The 16,501-nt window shown below is 43.7% G+C and overlaps 2 protein-coding genes across 9 annotated transcripts in view; one reads left to right on the top strand and one right to left on the bottom strand.

Annotated features, from left to right (window-relative positions):
- Positions 1 to 53: 53 nt before the first annotated feature.
- On the top strand, positions 54 to 2,126 carry uck1 (uridine-cytidine kinase 1). The gene is made up of 7 exons (XM_028417113.1): positions 54 to 258; positions 709 to 868; positions 1,130 to 1,226; positions 1,304 to 1,446; positions 1,524 to 1,618; positions 1,699 to 1,747; positions 1,819 to 2,126. The coding sequence occupies exons 1-7, from the start codon at positions 169 to 171 to the stop codon at positions 2,004 to 2,006; spliced, it is 822 nt and encodes a 273-aa protein (XP_028272914.1). The 5' UTR covers positions 54 to 168; the 3' UTR covers positions 2,007 to 2,126.
- A 532-nt stretch (positions 2,127 to 2,658) lies between these two features.
- rapgef1b (Rap guanine nucleotide exchange factor (GEF) 1b) overlaps positions 2,659 to 16,501 on the bottom strand; it is a 33,930-nt gene continuing 20,087 nt past the window's right edge. The window contains exons 7-27 of one of the 8 annotated variants that reach the window (XM_028417584.1): positions 16,381 to 16,431; positions 15,713 to 15,827; positions 15,442 to 15,622; positions 14,620 to 15,141; positions 13,764 to 13,966; positions 11,862 to 12,023; positions 10,221 to 10,367; positions 9,656 to 9,748; positions 8,620 to 8,705; positions 8,222 to 8,327; positions 7,500 to 7,575; positions 7,118 to 7,202; positions 6,332 to 6,424; positions 5,936 to 6,121; positions 5,063 to 5,147; positions 4,887 to 4,981; positions 4,700 to 4,778; positions 4,517 to 4,618; positions 4,316 to 4,413; positions 4,099 to 4,227; positions 2,659 to 3,862 (exon numbers count right to left, since the gene is read on the bottom strand). In XM_028417584.1, coding sequence (XP_028273385.1) covers positions 3,712 to 3,862; positions 4,099 to 4,227; positions 4,316 to 4,413; positions 4,517 to 4,618; positions 4,700 to 4,778; positions 4,887 to 4,981; positions 5,063 to 5,147; positions 5,936 to 6,121; positions 6,332 to 6,424; positions 7,118 to 7,202; positions 7,500 to 7,575; positions 8,222 to 8,327; positions 8,620 to 8,705; positions 9,656 to 9,748; positions 10,221 to 10,367; positions 11,862 to 12,023; positions 13,764 to 13,966; positions 14,620 to 15,141; positions 15,442 to 15,622; positions 15,713 to 15,827; positions 16,381 to 16,431 — 2,845 coding nt within the window. In that variant the 3' untranslated portion in view covers positions 2,659 to 3,711. The remainder of the gene's footprint in view (positions 3,863 to 4,098; positions 4,228 to 4,315; positions 4,414 to 4,516; positions 4,619 to 4,699; positions 4,779 to 4,886; positions 4,982 to 5,062; positions 5,148 to 5,935; positions 6,122 to 6,331; positions 6,425 to 7,117; positions 7,203 to 7,499; positions 7,576 to 8,221; positions 8,328 to 8,619; positions 8,706 to 9,655; positions 9,749 to 10,220; positions 10,368 to 11,861; positions 12,024 to 13,763; positions 13,967 to 14,619; positions 15,142 to 15,441; positions 15,623 to 15,712; positions 15,828 to 16,380; positions 16,432 to 16,501) is intronic. The other 7 variants (XM_028417590.1, XM_028417587.1, XM_028417585.1 and 4 more) reach the window with 7 other exon arrangements.

Below are 16,501 nucleotides of genomic sequence, written 5' to 3'. Positions count from 1 at the left end.
TTATTTAGCATAGCATTACGTATTGTTTGTACTTCACCCAAGTCCACGTTGTGGTGACAGCGCCTCAGTTCTCGCGAGAACAGCGCGTTGTTGCTGCTACGGATAGCGCAGGTAGCACTCAGCCAAGCTATCTACATTTCTGCTGTTTTCCATCTCCGGCTGAGTGCAATGGAAGCTCTCGGAGCTCTAGACGAGGCAGAGAGGTCCCGACACCATCCCTTTTTAATCGGGGTCAGCGGAGGAACGGCTAGCGGCAAGGTCAGGGAAAATTTCAGCATCGCAGCGCATATTAGCATCCCGGCTAGCTTAGCATAGTTTGCTAGTATCGCCAACATTAGCACATGTCAAACTGTCAAAGCGTTCAACACACCCACGTGTTTTCATCATATTTACACAAATTTGATCAACATTATAAAACGCAACTGTTAATTTTTACTGTCTTTACCATCACTTCTTCTGGGCTGCTTAGCTTCCTTATAGCTGACTAGCCGCTGTAACAAATTAGTCACTTGCCGCTCATTGCCTGACGAAATCAGCTGATAAACATTACACCAAGAAGGTCACTGGCGCTTTTATTCAATTTATACAATGCCGTTTGTTTATTTCTCCTTGCCAGAACACTACTACATGCAATAATACATCGCTCTTTTTAGTCCTGTGAGTCTTTATGAGAGTAGATGATGACTAAATTAATATTTTCTGCTAAAGTCAACAGTTTGCGCAAAGATTATGGAGCTCCTGGGTCAGAACAAGGTGGACCACCGCCAGAGGAAGGTGGCTATTATAAGTCAGGACAGCTTCTACAAAGTCTTGACTCCAGACCAGAAGGCCAAGGCACTGAAAGGACAGTACAACTTCGATCACCCAGGTAAACATGTGCTTCTTTTAGTGTAATAACGTCACGTTGCCACACACGAAAGCTCTCCCTGTGTATTCAAGGTTCAGAGCAATCAGGGTGCACATGCTAGGAAACAATAGTAATTTTCCTCTTGCATTATATGAATATTGAATTATTGTGTCCTTTTATGGCATTGTAAAGTTTACATTTTGAAGATTTTGCTAGTTGGTGTCATAAAACACACTATACAGTGCAGTAGATTTTTAAAATTGTACCATTTCTATCTTGCAGAGGCATTTGACAATGACTTAATGTACCAGACCTTGAAGGACATTGTGGAGGGGAGGGTGGTTGAAGTGCCAACGTATGACTTTGTCACCCATTCCAGGTAGGAATGAAGCATTTAAGACTCCCACGTCCTCCTCCGTCTGTGGCTTAGTACCTCCTGTACCTGTGTGTTTTTAGGTTGGAGGACAGGATCACAGTTTACCCAGCAGATGTAGTCCTCTTTGAAGGGATCCTTGTTTTTTATCCTCAGAAAGTGCGCGATATGTTTCACATGAAACTCTTTGTGGACACAGATTCAGACGTCAGACTGTCTCGCAGAGGTATTTGTGTTTCACTTGTACGCGTTACTCCAGATGTTGTCACAGTGGTTTAATGGTTTGATGTAATTTTCCTGCAGTATTGCGGGACATGAACAGAGGGAGAGATTTGGAGCAGATTCTCAGTCAGTATACAACATTTGTTAAGCCTGCTTTTGAGGAGTTTTGTTTGCCTGTGAGTATGAATTATCGTGTGTGAATTTCCAGCATATTCTTCCTCAGATTATGTCAAAGAATTTGTTTTGCTCTCTTCAGACTAAGAAGTATGCTGATGTCATCATTCCAAGGGGAGTTGACAATATGGGTGAGTGGTATTTATAAAAATGCCACTGGGATTGCTTGCAAAATCTCATAATCTTATTTGTCTCTCATCAGTGGCCATCAACCTCATTGTGCAGCACATTCAAGATATTCTGAACGGCGACCTCTGCAAATGGCAGCGTGGCTCCATTAACACGCGTGGCTTGAAACGGGGTATTTCTGAGCAGGGCGACCTGCAGAACGGAACTGCTATCCCTCCGGGTAAGAGGGTCCTGATGGAGCCCAGCAGCCGGCCTCACTGAAAGCAGCATGGATGCATAAGTCCAGAATGTGACGGTGAGCTTTGAGTTGGCATTGCTGCTACTGATTTGCGCAGAGTGGATCAGAAACTGTGATACCAGTCTCACCCTCTGCAGCTTTTTTTTTCCTTTTAAAAAATCTACAATATCTATGTCACATGTTTAAATCAGTATCTCTTTTCATTGTTTTACTGTAATTATTGGTGCACAACAAATATGTTGATATTTTATTTTTCAAACATAAGTCTTCCACAATATTGTCAAGTTTTTAGTGTCAACTATGGTCATGTGACCCGTTACTGATATCCTTATTTAAATGTTAGCATCCAGTCATGCTTTTGCACTTTGACTTTAAACTGACTCTTGCTTCTCTGAGATTAATATATTTAAATTATATTGATATAAATCTCTTGTAGCCATTGTTGCTGTCCTTGCTATTATTGGTTTAATAACAACATTTGACCCAGGCTTGTTTCTACCATTTCTCACCCAACTTTACTTTTGCCGTTTAAATTTTAACGCTGAATCTATGCCTTAATTTTTTAAGATCATTTTCAACTCACCATTTCTGTACAACAATAAATGGAAGTTCTTTTATGAAGTGTCGTCCTCTGTTTGAATTCCGACAAAGCAAGCTTCGGAGCAGCACAGTGTGTATAGAAACAGAGCTGTTTTATTGAAGTTTTGAGAGCACAGTGTGATGTGTTGGGTTTTGACCATTATCCCAAAAAGGAATCAAAATGATGTAGTACAGCTCATTTTTGGAATGACAAACACACAAGTCGCTGAGGACTTCAGTCACACACAAACACTCTTTCACACGCTGACATGACTGGGACATGATTGTGATTGCCTGGTGGTTCTCTACACTTGAACACGGCACTCGATTCAGTATGACATACATAGATCACAGCATCTTTAGTAATTTATCTTTGTGTGTTTTTGCTTTGCTTTTTTTAGTGCACATATGTATGGCACTTGGGAGAAGCTAAGCTCTTCTCATTAAGCATTATCATCCTTTTTAAGAACAAAAGGAGCACTGTATATAATACATTTCATAACCATACATGATTCTTACACAAAATGTTTCAAAACAAACTCATAGGTTCCAGTCTATAATGGCCATCCTCGCTTCAAGTTCAAATTCCCTCGCACCCACAGCAGGTTCTTGGGTCTGCAGCCTGCTTGTACATGTGACAGTTCGCAGCAGGTTGCTCTCAGGGTCCCTGCTGTTTGAGGGGAACTCATGAGTCAGGGAGGAGACCAACAAATGGCACATACATAAGGAAGAGGAAAGAGCGGCTTGGAGAGTAATGGACCATTCAACTAAGTCTGAAGCACACGCCACAGCTCCACTCTAAAACAGAGCGCCCAGGGAGCAGGCTTTGGTTATTTTCCAGAGTGTCTCCCTGTCCACTCTGTGATTCTTCTCTCCTGCTTGGCACCAGGCTTCCTCTTGTTTCACCATAGTTTCTCCCTGTTTAAATGCCAGAGCGACAATAATCCCAATTATAATCTCCCAGAGCAGCAGAGCTCTTTGTAAACCTTGCCGACGCTTCAGTTGTCTGTAGTTTGTTCTGGATTCCCCACAATGAATCTCCCATTAGCTTCAGCAGATAGCTTCCATTCGTCATTTTCTCAGTCTGTAGTAAAGTGGAGTTAGTGTCATGAAGCACAGTTGGAGGTCAGTGTCCGAGGCCTACAGGCCCTAGGTCTTCTCCTCACGGTCCGTCTTACGCCTGGTAATGTTTCTGGGCTTTATCTTCAGTGACAGCTCCCACAGGGCCTCCTCTGCCAGGTGGTCACTGAAGTCGTTGAAGAAGGAGATGATGTCTTCATTGCGCTTCAGCTCATAATGCCTGAGATTAGAGAAGGTTTGATTAAATGCATTAATATATTACCGATAATACAAACAGCTCATGAGGAGATGACAGCAATGTTTTACGAGATTAAAATTTAATGAAATACAAAAGTATGCACACATTGTACTTCCTGCCAGCAGCAAATAGATGATGACATTTATTGCTGTGATTGATTTTTTTTAAAGCTGTCTATTAACATTTCTCTTTTCACAAATCAATCCCAGTGGACTTACACTTGCTGAAAGCGCCGCATGCTGTCCAGAATGTTGAACTGCTGCCAGCGTTTTGAGAAGTTCACCTTCCCGTCGATGAGGTCAGGATTCCCCAGGTGAACAAAAGTCAGGTCCTGGAGGATGAGACCCCTGTGAAGAAGAGGAGGAGGAGGAGAAAGGTGTTGAGATGTGGTTAAGAAAGACGACTGTAGGAGTCTAAACATGCGATCTAACTCACAAGTATGGGATGCATGGAGGCTCCACTTCGGCCAGAGCAGCTCTGTATGCTCTGAAGGAGGAGGAGCTGTCGATCAGCGTGCAATACTCCTCCAACCCCTAAAAAGAATTTACCAATGTATCTTAATGGTTGAGCCATCTTTTGACGTAACGCTTTGCATTTCTTAAATGTTTTGTTATCCCACCCTCACACTGCTCTCACCTCTGAGGTCTGTTTCTGCCACTCCAATCTCCTGATGGGGGCTGAGTCTAGGGCGGACAGTATTGCCAGGTAGGAGTTGAAATTATTCAACTTTCTTAAGTGCTGTAATAAAACATACATGTAAATGTTAGACAGTTATAATAGAGAAAATGTATGTGTACAATTAAGAGCGAGATAACAGACCTTCATTATCTTAATAAACTTGAGAAGCAGCTTCTCTCTGTCTTGGGCTTTCTCCTGCTGAATTATCAAAGAGCGGACCCTGAAGAAAAACATAAACAGTGTGGTGGTGTCAGTGTTTACGAAGGCAAGACGGGATGAAAGAAAAGCCAGTGAATTGAGCTGTACTGTGTCTGATCAAGAGTCCTACCAGTAGCTCATGTTGTTAAAGTGCTCTGTGAACTGTGTCAGATTTGGACTCTTCTCCTCATTCTGCTCCTTGGCCCAAAGAAGAACTTCAGGAATCTACCAAAGAACAAAGAGTGGTTTATCTTTTAACTGTGTGGAGCGCTATGACAAAACATAGTGTGAAAGAAGTCAACGTACCTCAATTTTGTAGAAAAGTTCAGCATCAAGAAGAGTGAGCTGGTCAGCAATCTCGTGACTGCGGAAGTCATGAAGAGTTCCCGGCCTGTTAAAAAACACACAACACCAAAATGCTGAAAATCTGCCATAACCAAAGACATAAGTGTCAGACAGGACTTGTTTCTATCTAATTTGAGCTGAAATGTTGTGAATCAGTTGTGACAAGAAGAACTGAACCTTTTAATAACATAATGACAAACTGAAGAGAAGGTGACGAGTTAAAAAGCTGTTTTTATACCTCTCTGAGTGCAGAAAATCTCAAGCCAATAACTTCTGAGGTATTTCTGTTTCAGGTAATTCAAAATTGCAACTCAGCACTGTCTGCCTGAGAGTCCACAGCAGAAATGGCCGCCATCCAGGAATGTGGATGCTGCTCCTGTCTTTGCTCCTCATATTAGCCACATTCTCACATTGCCTAAATTTCTATGAAGCCCTCCAGTTGTTGGCATTCTCCATCCGTCCACCAAATATTGTCAAAACTTCCTGCATTCCCTCTAACACCTTCACACTTGTCTTCACTTCTGCTTTAGCCCTGTCAGGATATACTAGCTCACACCCACCTGTCCTCTCCCAGACTGTAAATGCTGCTTTAAGGCAATGTTTTCAGAGCCACCTGTTCCTGTGTTTTTGACCCTCTGTCTGTTGGTGACCTGCCTTCCAGCTCTGTCAATCTGCTCACCTTCACTGTTATTGAGGTCACAAAACAGGCTCCTTCATGCTGAGCTCTGACCACAAACTTTCACTTGCATTTTACATAAGATCTGTCTAACAGGACAAAAGCATCATTATCAAGTTGATTACACCATAGCATTACACCTCACATCCCACACGTACCTTGCCGAGACCCCTCTGGCTGCAAGGGGCTTGAGGGAGTTAGTGTAGCGCAGCAGCTTCTTTTGCTCCACCTTATCCAGGATGTTCTTCCGAAGCACACGGGCAAGGCTGAGCTCCCCATTACACACCAGCGTAAACACCAGGTCCATGAGCTGTTTCAAGATGTCCTCCGTGAGCTCCACCAGGCTGGAACACAAGGAGAGGAGAACGGTGGAATGACAAGTTGAAAAGTTGAAGACAGGAGGGGGAAAGTGGATCCTGATTAGAAGTTTAAAGTTCTACAATACACTACAACCTATTGCTCTATTGTCATTTAGATCAGTTTGCATTCATACCAAAATAAAACATAAGCATCTCATATACTGAGGCAGTGCATCTCAACACAAATGTACTCACCACAGCTCATCCACCACACGGACCAGCACAAAGAATGTGTTCTTGCTGACTCGCTTCTTGAAAGTGTCTGGACTGTGGCAGAATGTTGTATATGTGCTTTGTGGTCAAGGAGCATTAAAAACATATATAGTGACATTTTACAGTTCTCTTTTCAGTATAACATGGTTTAACTAAGGCCCTATAGTTTTCATTTATCCTTATTGCCTTGTATAAACAATATATATAGTGAGATTTTCCTGCTGTGCTGGTCTTCAATTCATGCAGTTAAAACAGAAGGGCTGCAGCTATACCTCAATCATGCTACATACACCTAACTTGATTTAAGTGAGGTATTTTTAACAGGTGTTCTGAGAAGAATGAGCAAATATTATACCTTAAGTGACTTGTCTTTCAAATGTTAGAAAACATTTAAGAAAAACTGAATTCAAACCTCTTGGTATGCCCGAGAAAAAGTGCTGATTCATTTTTGTGTTCACTGACAACAATTTAACTAATAATTATAAATACAAAGTAATGACAAAACATTGGAGAAGAAATCTGAAAGAGAAATCTCAAGGTCAAAGTCTATGGTAGATGTCAAAAATTTTTAGTAGTGATTTTCAGAATCCATGTGCAGAGCTTTCATGCTTTTAAATAAAAGGCCTGAATAAACGCATACAAAATAAACAAGTCTTTTCTTGGCAAATAAGGATTAAAGAAAGAAAACCAGCATTCTCCCACAAAAATAAAGCTCGATTAAGCTCAGTGACATGTTGAGTGATTTGAAAAGGGATTTGAAAAGGATATCTGTAGTGTAGCTTCTTAATGAGGTCCTCTGGGGTTATAAAAGTCCTATATGTAGTCAGAAAGGCTTCACAGTACAAAACAAGATCTGTCGAGCAAAAGCAGAAAGGAAAGCATATTTCAGTTGACAAGCAGTCAGTGTTCTGAGTTAACTAATTAAAGCTGACAACGCATCATCAAATGTGAAGGCTACACACACAGACTGACACATTCCACAGACGGAGGCTATTTAAAATGCTACTCAGACAAATGTAATAACACATCAGTCAAACCAAAGACTCAACAATTAAAGCTTTGAATTTAAAAATAAACACAGATGTGTAGAGTTGTGCCAGTGACCCAGAAGCACTGTAACATACTGCACGTATGGTGTGCTGTACTGTACCTTTGCGGTCTGTTTCTGTAGCGTGAACTAATAGAATATCTCCTGATCCGGCACGAACGTCAGGGCCATCGTCGTTCTGGGAAAATTAAGCAAAGATTTAGAGAAAAGGAGACAAGAGAATGAAGAGTGGTTAGAGTTGACGTGGTGTGATGCAGTCTAGCCCAAACTGTAGCATGCACATTTCCTCCTTCTGCCCCCACCAACCCTCCCTGTCCTGCACCAGCTCCTCTGATGACGAAGAAAAAGTCAGACTTGTGTGTGATAGAATCACCACCCCTGCAATACTTCCTCTAAAACACCTCTTAATGTCATCATGAGCTATAAATCTTTCCTCCTTGCAGTTGAGATCTTACCCTAGCTTCTTTTGTAAATCACTGCTGTCACATTGACCATAACCTTGCAGAGAGGCAAGCAGCATTTTCACACATCTGTAAATCAGACTGCACCACACAGGACAAAGGAGGAGGAGGAGGGGGGAGAAGAAACAGCAGGAGGAAGGTGGTTCGTCAGTCCCCCGCTCTGCAGTTTTACAGATTGTACTCCAGAGGGCAGCAGTGATTATCAGTGATGCATCTGAGGGCCTGATTTCACATCTGAGTGACTCACAGTGACCTTTAGACCAAGCTAGACTAACAGGATAAAATGTGATTTGTATGCTGGTGCTGCTGCTCCATTCCTGTTTTCTAACAGACAGTACAAAGCATCAGCAGTGGTTGGCTTACTTCTTGTTTTAGTGTTATCCTGCTCATAATCTCGTTGTGGTCAATGAGAGAAAGCTCATCCACGTCTTCCTCATCGCTTCCAGCTGATTCTGTTGACTTCTGCCTCCTAAAACACACACACAACCATCATCTGTTTAAGGAAGGGCTTCAACGATTACTCGAGTACTCGAGTAATATTCAAGGACAAAATGCATCGACAAGAAATTTAGTATTCAATGACTCGTTAGTGACATCATTGGGAATGATTCTCTCTTGTGGCGTAGCGGGATGATCAGCGTTTTGGGCGCAAGAGACCCCGGGTTCGAAATGCGGGACACTCCAGGAACACATAAGAAAACTATATAAAAATAAATGATGGAAGTATTATTTTACAGTCACAGGGCATCAAAAACTCTTACCTCTCCTTGTCCAAAGCCTCTTTGCTATTAGTGGATGGAAGTGGAGGGGCGGGGTCTTGAAGCACATCATCAGATGCAATTGTTTCCTAATCAATGGAGGAAAAAACAATAATCATTCTCTGCTCTGTGAGCAACATGGAACATCACTGGCGAGTGGCTCCATGCAGTGACAGGAAGCTGGATATTGATGAGATCGTTTGAACCACCAGGATCTCATGCAACATGTGTGGTGGTGGTGGTAGTGGGGTGGATGAACGTTTATCACCATGGATGTTATCCCTATTAGTGTTCACAGAGAGTAGGTGGAGAAGGCAGCTTTTCCTCGGCAAGGAAAAACCCAAGGGATGAGACCCAAAACCAGAGGGGAGAACTCACTTGCACTGCAACTGCACCCTGCACTACAAATACAACCACATCCATCCATCTTCTGTGCCTTCTTTCTCTCTCACACACACATTTACAGACACCTAAAAAACACACCCCCAATGCACAAGCTGGCCCACGGGAATACAAACACAACCAGACACACACACACAAAAGCTGTCACACATGCACAGGTGCAAATATATTGTTATGGGGAATGTTATTGGAAAATTGAAAGCCAGTGAGCCATTGAGAATCCTTTTTTTTTAATGGAGCAGCAACATGTCAGGTGTTAGATCAGGGACAAGGTTAAATGCTCGTTATAGTTGAAGCACAGCCAGAGAGACAGCAGTCACCAGCCAGGCAGTCCAAACACAACACACAGACAAACATGATTCCCACAGACACCAACCATAGCACACAAGCCTCTCACAGGCAAACCTGTGAACCTGAAGTCATGCTCAGTCAGGTTTGGGTACATTCAGATTCCATTTCAGCACCATTAATCCAGGAGATGAATCAATAAGAGCTGCTCAGTGAAACAGATGTGAGAGTGACACTTGCACAGCCAAACAGGCCTCCCTACTTCCCCACATCTGAATTGATTCATACCCTGAAGTGATGGGTCATGTAAATGGAATAGACCTTTCACCCGTGGCAGTCAGCTACTTACTCTGAGGGAGAGAGGCAGCTCCCCATTGGCCTGGCTGGAGGAGTACAAGTTGACATACTCCCCCTCCCCACCCTCGTCATTCGCGCTCTCGCTCTATGGGAGAAGAGGAGGGACACAAACCGAGGCGTAAGGCAGCGGAGAGGGGCACAGAGTGTTTGCTAAGGGTGTAGTAGGTGTGAGCTTTAAATGTGTGGCCGAGGAGGAGAGATAGCAGCTAGCTGAGGTCTGGTATTCTGCATCCTCATGACCACCAGGTGGCACTGGAGTGCATCTTATGTAAAGATAACAGTATTTACTAGCAAGGAGGACATGCAGTGCAACATGCTCCACACTGGGATTCTTTTAAGACCAATAATCAGACAGCAGACAGTTTGTGGGCAGTGATAATGACAACAAGATGCCCCTAAGTGAATGAGTCACTGTATTATCATATGAGCAACAATACTGAGCGCCAAACAGCAGTAATCTAAAACCAATCTGGTAAAGAGGAACAGAAAAGAAAGGGGTCCCGTTATCACATTTTATCAGGTATCCTGCTTCCAACATCTATCCTTTGTAAGCTCACCGCTGAGGTGTGGAGAGAGTCAGTGAGAGAAGACTCAGAAGGAAGACAGACAGCCACAGAACCCATTGAGCCAGCCAGGGAACCGTTGGGCCCACCCCCACTACCATCCAGAATGGTGGCATTGGTCAAGGCAACCTGGTCCAAGCTCTGTGATTGGTGGAAAGAATAAAGCAAGAAAGGAAAATAATAATAGTAAAGGACACGACTAATAGATTAAAGAGGAGAAAGCAGAGCAGACAGAAAGCTGAACAACAGGAAGGGGGAGAAAAGTGTCCACCTCCTTCTCCAACACCTCCATTAAGCCTGGACTATGAGAGTGATCTGCCTGAACATGAAATGCACCACGCAAACACACACATTCACATCCCACAAAAGTGGAGCCTGTGACATCTATGCTGAGATAAAATGGGAGATAAAGACAGAAATGTTCAACATACTCTGAGTATGGATGTGTTCAGAAAAGAGATGTGTGTTAGTGTGTGGCCAGTTCGAGAGATGCTTGCCTGCAGGGAGGTAGGTGTAACCTGTTTTAACACGTTGCACATACCAACCTTGTTTCAGCATACCAGCACAGATCACTGAAAAAAACTGCGCACACACACACACACAAATGAAGGCATGTGTTCATGCAGGCCCACAGGATCAGGATTCAAAGCATCTCATTTTTTTGCAGCACAATAAGTCCTAAAAATTCTGCAAAAATCGGGAAATTCTATCAACTTCTGAATTTCTTTTTTCTCTCTAAAAAAAAAAAGGCAGCTTTTCTGCCCTATGACACCCCACCCCTAAAAAACATCATGCCCCAAGGAGTTGAGAAATGCAAACATTCCAAAGAAACAGACAAACGGGAGGTGTGGAAGTGTGTGTGCATGTAGGGTGGGCAGAAAGGCTGTGGCAGGAGGGGTTGGGGGTTGGACGGATACTGGAGACAGTGACCGATGCTAGAGGAAGAAGAGGACGAAGAGGACGAGGAGGAGAGAAAAGCAGGGAAGAAATAAGGGGAATGTGTTTCCCATCAGGTCCATCTGGTGCTGCATTCCACTGGAGTTTTCCTGAGGGAGATCCACACCATGTCTTATCGTGCCTCACACACCAGAGGGTCATCATGGGTCAAGGCTCCCAAAATACTGACCAAAACACTGTAACCTACATTTGCTACAAGCTCATGGTCAGGCTTTAACTCACCACAAGCTAATCAAGGGAAATGAACAACAAAGTTATTTTATTATATATAACCTGCAAACGAAAGCCTGACAGTCTCTTGTGATATTTTGATAAGCTGCTCTGGACACACGACCACAACAAATACCTGCACACACTCATGAGCAAGCAAAGCGTTAACTACACAGTGATGCCACCACACTGCAAATCAACAAAATCACACAATCAAAACAAATGCACACACTGACTGGCAGATGAGCAACATTAAGGACCACACAACAACCAAAGCAACAACCCTGGAGGGATGACCCTGATGGAAGACCTTAAAAAGGTGCAGGGGGTAGATGAACAGACTGTATCACATACGGCGCACACACACAGGGTCAAGCCACCCCTGGACCAGACTAGGACCACACAGCACCCAACGCCAGAATGAAGAATGGGAGGGATGGAACTGGAGGGGTGGGGAGGACGACTCACCGTGGGTGTGGTCAGAGATGCCTGGCCAATCAGGTAGGAGTTAGAGACGGACATGCTCAGGCCCAGCCCAGAGCCCGCCTCCTCCATGGCCGCCACAGACGGCTGGAGGTGGCAGGAGAGAGAAGAGGAGGAGGAGGAAGAAGGGGAAGAAGAGTGGGAGGCCTGAGAAGGAAACAAAGAAAGAAAAAATAGAAAGAACAGAGAAGGGTTAAGGAAAGAGAAAGAGGGGAATTAGGGTGTTAAGAGAGAGAAAGAAGAGAAGAGGGGACAGTTGATTACACTAATAAGCAAGACTGAATTAGAGCAGATTTGATCAAAGTTCAGCAGCAGTTCAGTCAAAGTCCTGAAAGCTGAAGAGGATTCTTTTAGTGCAGCTGAGAATCATCAGCTCAGTGATGAGGAAAGAGAATGAAGAAACAACTGTGTTACTGAGTATGAATGTTAACGCTTATTACAAGAGGGTCATTGGAAGTGTACAGGTTACACACATTCGTATCTACTTTGACAGTCCAATAAACCTTTTAATGTCCTTAGCTTCAAGGGCTTTGCAGAAACCAGGCCAACTACAACACGTTCTAAACAGAGCCAATGTGATCCGCTCGTTTTTTTTTCCCATCCATTTCCTTATCCACACAGCAGCTGAAATGACTTTTTTTTTTCAAAGCCGTGTAAAGTCGCCAAAGCGTGTAAGCCTGGAACATGGGTTTATGGAGGAGGCAAACAGGCTTATTCCACTGGGCCACGAGCTCATCAAGCCCAAAACATGAGGCCAGATTAGGCCTTCGTGGTTGGAGCGGAGATGAGTGCAGTTTGACTGTATGCTTGCACAAAAGAAAGACAAAAATAAAATAAAAAACTGGGCAAACGGCTCAAAATACACAGTTGTGGTGGCAGAAAGAGGACAATGGACGAAGAGAGAGGGAAGGTGGCCAGTCAGCCACAAAGTCTATTTTCTTCTCTTCTGGACAATGAAAGCATAGCATACCCTGGAGATGTGTCATCTGTTTACTGTCCACTAATGCTGTGCTGCATTCAATATTACAACAAAGCCACCACAATTTGTCACCTTCAAGTATATTTGGCAGGCTTTGGCAAGGAGAAAATAGAGCACAGTGGCTTATGTGAAAACCATTGACTTTCTGGTGAACATGCTGGTCTTGTAGCTCAAAGCCTTAAAACATTTTACAAAAAGGTGACAGTGAAACTCTTAAATGTTGGCTTGAAACCTCATATTCATGACTACACATATATATATATATATAATTAACCGAAAAATAGTGTAACGCAAAGTGCTGTGTACAAAGCATCTCTTCCCCTTTCTCCCCACTGACTCACTGTCAGACAGTTGTCTCAATTAACCCAGACACCGACCCAGATTAAGATAAGTGGACTGCATCTGATGTTGGGCTGATAAAGGCTAGTCTTATCTCCCACTAACGACCAAACACCTCCAGATGTCTGCTTTGGATTCAAAACTAGCAGAGAGAGAGAGAGAGAGAGAGAGAGAGAGGAGCTAAATAGGTGAGGGAGATAACAAGATAGGAGGAGGCTCGAGAGAAAATTGATGAGGATTACCACTGGAATGTACTTTAGAGCCAGAATACGTACTGCATTCTTTCTCACTCTTTACTCACAGCCAGCATAAAGCATGGCACCAGCAGCAAGGCCCATTGCAGTGCTGGCTCACAACACATTTGTTTTTTGATATTATCTTATAAATTCATAGTTTTAAGGCTTCAGTATATCAAACTCTTGGCCTAAACTATGCTATGCTGAACAATGTCAGGAATTTAAATGACAGGTTTGCTCACACACTCCAAATTAGTGAACCCAGCTTTATATAATAGTGGTTGTTTAAAGGGCAGCTGTTAATATGAATGCATATAACAAGGAGTTTCTTACGAGTTGTCTTTGTTTTGGTGGTAATGCCGGGGGCTGCATCGGCTCATGCACCGAGTCAGTGCTGCTGAAGGAGTCGTTGAAGCCGTAGACCTCCTGGAAGCGCTTGTTGCGCTGTTCATAGATGCTTTCACTCTGTGGCATCTGGTAGAACACAGAAGGCTGCGGCTCGGAGTAGTCTTCAACAAACTGCATGTACTGAAGGACTGGAAGAGGGACAAGGATTAGATTAGAAAACACTCAAACAAAAGGAGAAGCATTGTTTGCCTTCTGGAGATTTATACATCCCACTCTGAATTACAAGGGAACCAGTATTGCACTTCTATGATAGGAAAATTATAGATAGGAAATTACAAGAGACATTTTCTTAAAATACTGTTAAAAAGAGAGCAGTAGAGATATCCTGTTCATGGTATCCCCTGTACATAAATGCATTCACACACTGTGGAAAGTATTTCAACTAGCAGGAAGTGATGTCACTGTATGGAATGACATATACAGTAGCTTGAGAGGAAGTGATGCAGCGAGTGGGTGAGGAAATGACCAAATTTTGCCCTCTGTGCCCCTGGAGTCAAACCCATTGTAGCACATCCTGGTATTCAGTTCCGGACTCTATTCAAGGAGAAATATTTCCTTGACATAAGCTATGCTCCAATAAGCTGATGATGAAGCACAGCCAATGTCCCACTGTCCTTTCCTAAATCAAACTCATCCCTCTCTTTTTCTTCCTTTCATTACGCTCTTTGTCCCTTCCTACAGCGTCTGCGCCGTCCATTCAGTCATCTCATTTAAAGGTCTTTTTTTCTTTTCTTCATCGCTCCCTCATTACATCCCCTGCCCCTCCGTTCCTCTCACTTACTGTGTCTGCTTTTCTTTTCAGGCAGAGGCGGTGGACTGGCAGGGACATCTGCATTCTCGCTGGCGATGTACTGGGAGACGAACACGCCCCCATTTGACTGGGGCATGGGCGAGATGGGTGTGAAAAGGGGGAATGGCGGTGTAGGGTGAAGCTCCTCTTCTGACAGGTTGTCATATTGGGAGGGGTAGCGCTCATACAGCACCCTGGACCCTCCGTCAGGAAAAGGCGACATTTGGGTGCTGCGCCGCTTCTTCAGCGGCAAGGCAGGGGGTGCACTAATGCGGGAGGACTGTAAGGGATTAGTCTGATTAGGCTGAGGGGTCCAGTATTCTGGCTGCTGAGGTGGAGGGGCACTAAAGCGGGGATGTGAGGGATGCTGTCCAGGGACAGGGGAAGAGGACTCGCTGTGAGACTCAGGCAGGGGGCTCAGGCACCCTCCCACCGGAATTGGAGGAAGGTTATCACCTGCTGACAAGTCCTGGTGGAGAAAGTCATAATCTGGGTCGTAATTCTCTGTGTTGTCTGAAAAGATAACAAAAGATTTATTAAAATGTATGAATCAGGCTGACTTCTAGAAATATGATCAGCTGATAATGGCATGTCAAAAGCATGAAAGTCTTCTTATTATAATTTTATACATATCCTATCAATATTTTAGCTTTCATGCACTGAGGTTTGTAGTATTTGGAGCAAAAATAAGTAGGCTGTCAATGTTTCAGACACATTCTATCCAAATTTAACAATTTATGTTCCACACACATTTTAGGTAATTATGCTCTGACAAAAACAGTTTTTTTTTTGCCTCTACACTTGTATTCTTACCAAGCGTTTCACAGCTGGTGTTCCGGGAACACTGACCGCTGTCCTGCTCCATGGAAGAAAGCTGTTCATCAGACTTGCTGAGTTTTCCCATGCTGCTGCATGGAGAAAGCCGTGGAGAGTCGCCACCGTAGGACTGGCTCCCTCCAGAGAAACGCCTCTGAAGGAACTCCTGCTCATACTCCTGTAGCACATACACACACAGATTTAGTGTGTTATTTCACTAAAAATGCTAACTATTTAATCTTGAACTACAATAAAAAAATTTGTTCACCTGTCTGTGGTCACTGCATGGCAGGCTGGAACCACGGCTCATTGGGGCAACCACTGCCACCGGTGTAGGTGAAGGGGCTGATTGCCGCTTCTTAGGGGGAAGAGCTGGCGGAGGACTATTAACACATAACCAGAAATCCCAGAATGAACAAACAAGGAAGAATGCGCTGGTGTCAAAACTATACAAGAGAATCAGGCAAGCACATAAAAAAACACTTTTCGACATGTATGCACACAAAAATCCATCCATGTACAGATACATGAACACACACATTATCATCCCTCCTGTGGAAGAGTGAGATGAAAGTGAGGGTGTTTCATGTTAGCCTCTCAGCTATGACATGAAGTCATCCTGTTTGCCAAACCTAACATCTCTCAGTGAGTTAATGTCGGATCAAAATGGGGCGACGAGCGAACATAAGCGACCATGATATGAAGGCCGGGCGAAAAGAGGTCAGTCACACACTCTCATGCACTGGGCAACTCTTCTGATTGGATGATGAGATCTTCAGGGAATACCCAGGATGACACAAACTTTAGGATAATGCAACCATGCAAATAAAAAAAAAAAACTTTCATCCAATCCAGAAGCTTTATGGGAGTTGGAGGGAGTCTAGGGTGGGGTGTTATTTATGTTATGGAGACAGATGAACCTATGAGCTAACATACTTCTCCTTCTGAGAGGGTCTCCTTTGGCCAGCGTCAGCACTCAACTGTGCTCTGTTTCCAGAATCCAAAAGGGAAACCACAGATGAAAAAAAAAATTGAGACACAGCAGAAAGTAAGGAAG

The sequence above is a fragment of the Parambassis ranga genome, chromosome 12 (assembly GCF_900634625.1).
Source record: "Parambassis ranga chromosome 12, fParRan2.1, whole genome shotgun sequence".
In the NCBI taxonomy this organism is placed as follows: domain Eukaryota; kingdom Metazoa; phylum Chordata; class Actinopteri; family Ambassidae; genus Parambassis; species Parambassis ranga.
Note: the sequence above shows the minus strand (reverse complement) of the source record. Positions and strands in the feature narration are given on the sequence as shown.